Below are 9713 nucleotides of genomic sequence, written 5' to 3' on the forward strand. Positions count from 1 at the left end.
GGATCCCTTGAGGCCTTGGAGGGAAGTGAGGGGGGAGGTGTGGGCGCAAGTTTTGCATTTCTTGTGGTTGCAGGGGAAGGTGCAGGGAGTGGAGGTTGGGTTGGTGGGGGTGTGGACCTGACAAGGGAGTCGCGGAGGGAATGGTCTTTCTGGAACGCTGATGGGGGAAGGGAGGGAAATATATCCTTGTTGGAGGGGTCTGTTTGGAGGTGGCAGAAATGATGAAGGATGATCCGATGTAGGTGGCAGAAATGCCGAAGGATGATATGATGTATTTGGAGGTTGGTGGGGTAGTAGGTGAGGACCAGTGGGGTTCTGTCCTGGTGGCGATTTGAGGGGCGGGGTTCAAGGGCGGAGGAGCGGGAAGTGGAGGAGATGCGGTGGAGGGCATCGTCAACCACGTCTGAGGGGAAATTGCGGTCCTTGAAGAAGGAGGCCATCTGGGTTGTGCGTTTTTGGAACTGGTCCTCCTGGGAGCAGATGCGGCGAAGGCGAAGCAATTGGGAATATGGGATGGCGTTTTTACAGGGGGCAGGGTGGGAGGAGGTGTAGTCCAGGTAGCTGTGGGAGTCGGTCGGTTTATAGTAAATGGCTGTGTTGTATCGGTCGCCCGAGATAGAAATGGAGAGGTCTAGGAAGGGGAGGGAGGAGTCTGAGACGGTCCAGGGAAATTTGAGGTCGGGGTGGAAGGTGTTAGTAGGTAGGGAGTTCTTGGACTAAGGAGGACAGGACCGTGTCGAGATGTGCAGACATGAGTTCGCTAGGGCACCCACCCACATCCTCCACCTCCTCCATGATTTTCACTTCCCTGGCCCCCAACGCCTTATCTTCACCATGGACATCCAGTCCCTGTACACCTCCATCCCCCATCACGAAGGCCTCCAAGCCCTCCGCTTCTTCCTCTCCCGCCGACCCAACCAGTACCCTTCCACTGACACCCTCCTTCGACTGACTGAACTGGTCCTCACTCTGAACAACTTCTCCTTCCAATCCTCCCACTTCCTCCAAACCAAAGGAGTAGCCATGGGCACCCGCATAGACCCCAGCTATGCCTGCCTCTTCGTAGGATATGTGGAACAATCCATCTTCCGCAGCTACACTGGCCCCACCCCCCACCTTTTCCTCCGCTACATCGATGACTGTATCGGCGCTACCTCGTGCTCCCACGAAGAGGTTGAACAGTGGAGGTTGGGTTGGTGGGGGGGTGTGGATCTGTCGAGGGAGTCACGGAGGGAGTGGTCTTTACGGAATGCTGATAGGGGTGGGGAGGGAAATATATCCTTGGTGGTGGGGTCTGTTGGAGGTGGCGGAAATGACGAAGGATGATCCGATGTATCTGGAGGTTGGTGGGGTGGTAGGTGAGGACCAGTGGGGTTCTGTCCTGGTGGCGGTTGGAGGGGCGGGGTTCAGGGGCGGAGGAGCGGGAAGTGGAGGAGATGCGGTGGAGGGCATCGTCAACCACGTCTGAGGGGAAATTGCAGTCTTTGAAGAAGGAGGCCATCTGTGTTGTACGTTTTTGGAACTGGTCCTCCTGGGAGCTGATGCGGCGAAGGCGAAGGAATTGGGAATATGGGATGGCGTTTTTACAGGGGGCAGGGTGGGAGGAGGTGTAGTCCAGGTAGCTGTGGGAGTCGGTCGGTTTGTAGTAGATGTCCGTGTTGATTCGGTCAGATCCACACACCCCACCAACCCAACCTCCACTCCCGGCACCTTCCCCTGCAACCGCAAAAAATGCAAACTTGCGCCCACACCTCCCCCCTCACTTCCCTCCAAGGCCCCAAGGGATCCTTCAATATCCATCAGAAATTCACCTGCACCTCCACGCACAGGGTGGAAGATTCCAAAACCAAAAGGCATAGATTTAAAGTGAGAGGGGAAAGATTTAAAACAGACCTAAGGGGCAACGTTTTAATGGAGAGGGTGGTACGTGTATGGAATGAGCTGCCAGAGGAAGTGATGGAGGTTGGTACAATTACAGCATTTAAAAGACATCTGGATGGGTATATAATAAGAAGAGTTTAGAGTGATATGGGCCAAATGCCGGCAAATAGTTCAGGATATCTGGTTGGCATGGATAGGATCTGCTTCCGTGCTGTACATCAATGACTGTATAAGCACCATGATGTTGGGAAGTCCAGGAATTTTGGAGTCAAGTTTCAGAGATTCAGATCTTTACAGGAGATTTCTACATGAGGACTTGGTCAGGGAATTTCAGTGTTCTTGTCCCATCTATATCTACACCTTGAGTTCATCTTTCTTGTTCAACTCCTCACCCTCAGTATACCCGTCACTTGTATCACCAGACCTTCAGTCTATCTGTCCCTCTCTCTCCTAACCCTCAGCCCATCTGGCCCTGTCTCTCTCCTAACCCTCAGTCTATCTGTCCCTGTCTCTCTCCTAATTCTGTGTATCTGACCCTGTCTCTCTCCTAACCCTCAGCCTATCTGTCCCTGTCTTTCTCCTAATTCTGTGTATCTGTCCCTGTCTCTCTACTAACCCTCAGCGTATCTGACCCTGTCTCTCTCCTAACTGTAAGCCTATCTGACCCTGTCTCTCTCCTAATCCTCATCTTATCTGTCCCTCTCTCTCTCCTAACCCTCAGCCTATCTGTCCCTCTCTCTCTCCTAAACCTCAGACTGTGTGTCCCTCTCTCTCCTAACCCTCAGCCTATCTGTCCCTCTCTCTCCTAACCCTCAGTCTATCTGTCCCTCTCTCTCCTGAACCTCAGACTGTGTCCCCCTCTCTCTCTCCTAACCCTCAGCCTATCTGTCCCTCTCTCTCTCCTAACCCTCAGCTTATCTGTCCCTCTCTCTCTCCTAACCCTCAGCCTATCTGTCCCTCGCTCTCTCCTAACCCTCAGTCTATCTGTCCCTCTCTCTCCTGATCCTCAGACTGTGTCCCTCTCTCTCCTGAACCTCAGACTGTGTGTCCTCTCTCTCCTAACCCTCAGTCTATCTGTCCCTCTCTCTCCAAATCCTCAGTCTATCTGTCTCTCTCTCCTAACCCTCAGTCTATCTGTCCCTCTCTCTCCTGACCCTCAGTCTATTTGTCCCTCTCTCTCCTGATCCTCAGACTGTGTGTCCCTCTCTCTCCTGAACCTCAGACTGTGTGTCCTCTCTCTCCTAACCCTCAGTCTATCTGCTGTGTGTCCTCTCTCTCCTAACCCTCAGTCTATCTGTCCCTCCATCTCCAAATCCTCAGTCTATCTGTCTCTCTCTCCTAACCCTCAGTCTATCTGTCCCTCTCTCTCCTGACTCTCAGTCTATTTGTCCCTCTCTCTCCTGATCCTCAGACTGTGTGTCCCTCTCTCTCTCCTAACCCTCAGTCTATCTGTCCCTCTCTCTCCTGATCCTCAGTCTATCTGTCCCTCTTTCCTGACCTTTGGTGCGCCTGAACTCTCTTCTGGCTTCTATGTAAGTTCTTCCAATGTCTTAAAGACTCTTCCTCACGTCTAGGTGTGTTGATGTATTCTGCAGAGTGTTTTCTGCTGAGGAAACCATATGGTACTTAAGTCTAAAGCTTTACTCCAGAACATTGATCACCGCGTGAGAGAAAGAAGATGGAGGTGGAGTATACAATGAAGGGTATTGTTGTAAAGAGTGAGCAGCAGCAGAGGGACCTGGATGTGAATAAATCATTACAGGCGACAGGACAAATATAGAGAGCAGTTAATACAGCATTAATGGGCAAAGAGGGGCCACTGAAGTTACTAAGAGACTTGTTAGACATCAGCTGGATAATTGTCTCGAGTTATTGTCCACACTTCGGGAACGATGTGAACACATTGGAGAGACTGTGGGAGAGGTTTCCAAGAATGGTTCCACAGACGAGGACTTTCCGTTATGAGGATGGATTGAAAAGATTGGGACTGTTTTACTTGGAGAGGGGACGGCTGGGAGAAGATTTGACACTAGTTCTCAAAATCATGAGGAGTGTGGGCAGAGTAGATAGGAAGAAGGTGTTCCCAATCGTCCGAGGGTTAAAAACACCAGGGCAGTTTTAAAGAAATAAATGTGATGTGAGACAAGCTTTTTCACACAACGAGTGGTTAGGGTCTGGAATAGATTCCCACGCAGTGTGGTGGGGGTAGGTTCAGTTGAGGCATTCATGAGGCACTGGATGGAAGAAACACTGCCCAGGGTTACAGGGAAAGGCCTTCAGAATGGCTCAGAGAGCTAGTGCAGATGCAAGGGCAGAATGGCCTCCTACACCATCATAATTCTGGGAATGATGTGAGTGACCAGTTGCTATTTTCAGTACCTTACAGACACAAGCTCCCGGGCCTTTTAGTGAGTCATGCTTGGAACTGGTTTGCATTACAGATGAGTTTTTGATGTGCGTTCTGTCTCCTGTAGATCTTGCTGCTAACACCATGCTCCCTAGGCACCAGTGAACTGGTAAACAATGCCTTTCTCAGACTTTGTTCTGGCCCTGAAAGATAACCCATACTTTGGGGCTGGTTTTGGCCTGGTCGGGGTAGGAACAGCCCTAGCGCTGGCTCGCAAAGGGGCGCAGTTTGGGATGGTCGCCTTCAGGAGGCACTGTATGATCACGCTGGAGGTGACCAGTCGAGACAAGAGCTACCACTGGTTACTCAACTGGATCACGCACCATGCCAAACGGACACAACACCTTAGTGTTGAGACATCCTACCTCCAACACGAGAGTGGCAGAATCAGCACAACCTTTGACTTTGTTCCCAGCCCAGGAAACCACTTCATCTGGTGAGTAGAGGAATGTGTGCTCCATTGTGCTGCTCTATCCCCATGCTCTTTACTGTACTAGTGCCCAAAAAGCATTGAACATCATCACAACAATACTCAGCACTGCTCTCTATTGTAGAAAATTGCAAAGATTCGTAACATTCAGTATAGTTGCTGTGCTGTCCCTGTCCTGGGAGTGTTTGATGGGGGGGGACAGTGTAGAGGGAGCTTTACTCTGTATCTAACCCTGTGCTGTCCCTGTCCTGGGAGTGTTTGATGGGGACAGTGTGGAGGGAGCTTTACTCTGTATCTAACCCCGTGCTGTACCTGTACTGGGAATGTTTGACGGGGACAGTGTAGAGGGAGCTTTACTCTGTATCTAACCCCGTGCTGTACCTGTACTGGGAGTGTTTGATGAGGACAATGTAGAGGGAGCTTTACTCTGTACCTAACCTCATGCTGTCCCAGTTCTGGGAGTGTTTGATGGGGTCAGTCTAGTCGGACCTTTACTCTGTTTTAATGAAATAACAACAGTTAATGCTGGAAATATTCAGCAGGTAGACTGTATCCGTGGAGAGAAATAGGAGTGAATGTTGAAGTTTTTTATCCTTTCCTGTGAAGTGAAGGACGATGGGGGACAGTGATTAATTCTGCTTCAAGCCAGTGTGCAGCTGCTATTCTCTCCCCCAAACCGTGGACACTTACCCAGGGATGGACAGCTGGTGTCAGTGTCAGTGCTGGGACTGTACTCCGTCCCACTGTTCCTGAAGGTTGTGGTGTTCACTTTGTGCTGTGTTGTTGCAGGTACAAGAGCAAATGGCTTCGGGTGGAGAGAAACCGGGAGAAGCAGATGATCGACCTGCATACAGGTACCCCGTGGGAGACCGTCACCCTCACCTCATTGGGCAGTAACCGTCAGGTCTTCTTTGACATTTTAAGGGAAGGTGCGTGTTTCCTTTATGACTTTGCACATTGAACTAGTTTCCAGTAAGTTTCCTTCCTTCATGTTCTGAAGGTGCCTCAGTGACGCGCAGTTCACTGATACAGCATTGTGCTCTAAGTTGGTTACTCACTGATATAGAATTGTGCTGTAAGTTAGTTACTCACTGGTACAGGATTGTGCTGTAAGTTGGTTATTCGCTGATACAGAAAGGACATTATTAAATTGGAAAGGGTGCAGAAAAGATTACAATGATGTTACTGGATCTGGAGGATTGAGTTATCAGGATAGGCTGGGACTATTTTCACTGGAGCGTAGGAGGTTGAGGTTTATAAAATCATTATAGATGGCTTCTTGTTTGTCAAGGGGATCACAGGTTACAGGGAGGAAGTGGAAGAATGGGGTTGAGAAACTTATCAGCCATGATTGAATGGCGGAGCAGACTCGATGGACCAAGTGTCCTAATTTCTGCTCCTGTGTCTTATGGTCTTATGAAGGATATAGATAAATTGAATAGTAAAAGTCTTTTACCTAGGGTGGGGGAGTTTAAAACTAGAGGGCATAGGTTTAAGCTGAGAGGGGAAGGATTTAAAGGGTCTGTTTCTGTGCAGCAACCTGATGTACACAAATCAAAGATAATTGGCAAAGAAGGGGGAGATGAGGGAATGTTTTTTGCAAGTGAGCTTTAATATGAAATGTGCTGCCTGAGAGAGCAATGAAAGTAGATTCAACAAGAACTTTCAGAAACTGGGTAAGTCGGTGAAGGGAACACATTTACTGGGTTATGGGGAAAGAGCGGGGGAATAGGGCAAACTGGAGAGATCATTCAAACATCTGGCAGGGAAATGATGGGCTGAATGGCCACCACCTGTGTTATACAGTACTGTAAAGAGGCAGTGAACAGCGGGAACTGTGGTTTGTTCAGTGACACTTGATAAGGAGCTTTGTGGCATGTCTCTGTTCTCCCTCCACTCCGTCTCTCAGCAAAGGACCTGGCTCTGAAGCAGCAGGAAGGCAAAACGGTGATGTACACGGCGATGGGAGCAGAATGGCGGCCATTTGGATTCCCGAGGCGCAGGCGGCCCCTAGATTCTGTTGTGCTGGATAAAGGAGTCTCAGAGAACATTGTCCGTGATGTCAAGGATTTCATCGGGAATCCCAAGTGGTACACAGACCGGGGTAAGACGTGACAAACTCAGCAGCTCTGGCAGCATCTGTGGAGTGATAAACAGATTTAACATTTCAAATCCAACATGACTCTGTTTCTGTCTGCACAGATACTGTCAGACCTGCTGAATTTTCCAGCACTTTCTTTTTTGATTTCATATTTCCAGCAGCTCTTGTATTTTGCTTTTATTTGTGTTTGGGTGTCGCTGGCTGGGCCCAGCATTTATTCCCCGTCCCTAGTTGCCCCTTGAGAAGGTGGGGGTGAGCTGCCTTCTTGAACCGCTGCAGTCCGTGTGCTGTAGATAGTCCCACAATGCCATTATGGAGGGAATTCCAGGACTTTGACCCAGTGACAGTGAAGGAACGGTGATATATTTCCGAGTCGGGATGTTGTCTGATGCTGTCCTGAAGGCAGGTGATTTGGAAATAAGCCCTGCTGAGTTGTTCTGTTGAGACTGTTTCTCCCATTCCCTCACCTTCAAACGCTTTTCCCACCTCCAGTATGGGCACTGATAATACACCATCATCTTAAAATGAAATGGCAGCTTCTCAGTTGGACAAAGAAGAGCTGTTGGGCATGATCTGCTTGTATTTCCAGAAGGCCTTTGACAAGGTGCTGCACAGGAGGCTGCTCAATAAGAGTCATGGAGTTAGACAGCACGGAACAGACCCTTTGGTCCAACCCATCCATGCCAACCAGGTATCCTAAGTAAATCTAGTCCTTTTTGCAAGCACTTGGTCCATATCCCTCTAAACCCTTCCTATTCACATACCCATCTAGATGCCTTTTAAATGCTGTAATTGTACCAGCCTCCACCACTTCCTCTGGCAGCTCATTCCATACACTCAACATCCTCTGCATGTAAAAGTTGCCCCTTAGGTCCCTTTTATATCTTTGCCCTCTCACCCTAAACCCATGCCCTCTAATTCTGGACTCCCCTTCCCCAGGGAAAAGACTTTGTCTATTTATCCTCTCCATGCCCCTCATGATTTTATAAACCTCTATAAGGTCACCCCACAGCCTCCGAAACTCCAGGGAAAATAACCCCAGCCTATTCACCCTCTCCCTATAGCTCAAACTCTCCAACCCAGCAATATCCTTGTAAATCCTTTCTGAATCCATTCAAGTTTCACAACATCTTTCCGATAGGAAGGAGACCAGAATTGCACACAATATTCCAACAGTGGCCTAACCAATGTCCTGTACAGCTGCAACATGACCTCCCAACTCCTGTACTTAATACTCTGACCAATAAAGGAAAGCATTATCATTAAGTGTATAAGTCCTGCTAAGATTTGCTTTCCCAAAGTGCAGCACCTCACATTTATCAGAATTAAACTCCATCTGCCACTTGTCAGCCCATTGGCCCATCTGATCAAGATCCTGTTGTAGTTTGAGTTAACCTTCTTTGCTGTTCACAATATCTCCAATTTTGGTGTCATCTGCAAAGTTACTAACTATATCTCTTATGCTCACATCCAAATCATTTATATAAATGATGAAAAGCAATGCATCCAGCACTGATCCTTGTGGTACACCGTTGGTCACATGCCTTCAGTCTGAAAAATAATCCTTCACCACCAACCCTTTGTCTTCTACCTTCAAGCCCATGGTGTTAGAGGCAATGTGCTGCCATGGATAGAGGATTGGCTGAGTGGCAGAAGGCCGTGAGGGGGGATAAAGGGGTAATTCCCAAGATGGCAGCCGGTGACTCGAGGAGTCCCGCTGGAGCCACTGTTGGGACCCCAACTGTTCATGTTCTACATTAACGATCTGGATGAAGGAACATTGTTGCTAAGTTTGCAGATGACACACAGATAGCTGGAGGGACAGAGAGTGTTGAGGAATTGTGGAGGTTGGACAGACTCAGAGTGTGGGCAAGACGTGGCAGGTGGAATACAATGTGGGGAGGAGGTGCGAGGTTATGCACTTTGGTCGGAAGAATAGAAGTGTAGACTATTTTTTTAGTTGAGGAAAAGCTTCAGAAATCTGAACTTAGGAATCCTAGTTCAGGATCCTCTTAAAGTTCACATGCAGATTCATTTAGCAGTCAGGAAGGTAAATGCAATGTTAGCATTGATTTAAAGAGGGTTAGAATACAAGAGCTGAAATGTACTGCTCAGGCTGTGTAAGGCTCTGGTCAGACTGCTTTTGGAATATTGTTAGTAGTTTTGTTCCCTGTATCTAAGGAAGACTGTGCTGGCTTTGGAGGGGGATCCAGAAGAGGTTTACAAGAATGATCCCACAGACAAAGTGCTTGTCATATGAGGGGTGGTTGAGGACTCTGGGTCTGTACTTGATGAAGTTTAGAAGGATGAGTGAGGTCTGATTGAAACTTACAGAATACTGAGAGGCCTGGATAGAGTGGCCGTGGGAAAATGTTTGCATTAGTAGGAGGGACTAGGACCCAAGGGGCACAGCCTCAGAGTGAAGGGACGACCCTTTAGAACTGAGATGAGGAGGGATTTCTTCAGCTAGAGATGGGGGATCTGTGGAATTCATTGCTGCAGAGGGCTGTGGAGGCCAAGTCACTGAGTATATTTGAGACAGAGATAGATAGGGTCTTGGTTAGTAAGGAGATCAAAGGTTAGGGAGAGGAAGCAGGAGAATGGGGTTGAGAAACATATCAGCCATGATTGAATGATGGAGCTGACCTGACAGGCTGAATGGACTCATTCTGCTCCCATAGCTTTTGGTCTCATTGGTCAGTGTCCCATAGAGTGTGTGAGCTATAGTTTGAGAGTCTCCAGGCTCATACAGGGATTTTGGAGTGGGGGCTGGGAGGGGGAGGTTGTTCTCAGCATGGAGCCTGGTGTTATTAATATGCCAACCTTGTATAACTCTGCAGACAGGAGCTGCATGTTGGGGGAGGGGAGGGTGTGGGGGTGAGGGCACTCTTTAT

General features: G+C 48.8%; 1 protein-coding gene across 1 annotated transcript in view; it reads left to right on the forward strand.

Annotated features, from left to right (window-relative positions):
* LOC122551838 (mitochondrial chaperone BCS1) overlaps positions 1-6848 on the forward strand; it is a 12340-nt gene extending 5492 nt beyond the window's left edge. Inside the window, exons 2-4 of the mRNA XM_043694356.1 lie at positions 4356-4724; positions 5508-5647; positions 6628-6848. Of these exons, the coding sequence (XP_043550291.1) occupies positions 4405-4724; positions 5508-5647; positions 6628-6833 (666 nt within the window). The 5' untranslated portion in view covers positions 4356-4404 and the 3' untranslated portion in view covers positions 6834-6848. The remainder of the gene's footprint in view (positions 1-4355; positions 4725-5507; positions 5648-6627) is intronic.
* Positions 6849-9713: the final 2865 nt, after the last annotated feature.

The sequence above is a fragment of the Chiloscyllium plagiosum genome, chromosome 7, assembly GCF_004010195.1.
Source record: "Chiloscyllium plagiosum isolate BGI_BamShark_2017 chromosome 7, ASM401019v2, whole genome shotgun sequence".
Taxonomy (NCBI): Eukaryota; Metazoa; Chordata; class Chondrichthyes; order Orectolobiformes; family Hemiscylliidae; genus Chiloscyllium; species Chiloscyllium plagiosum.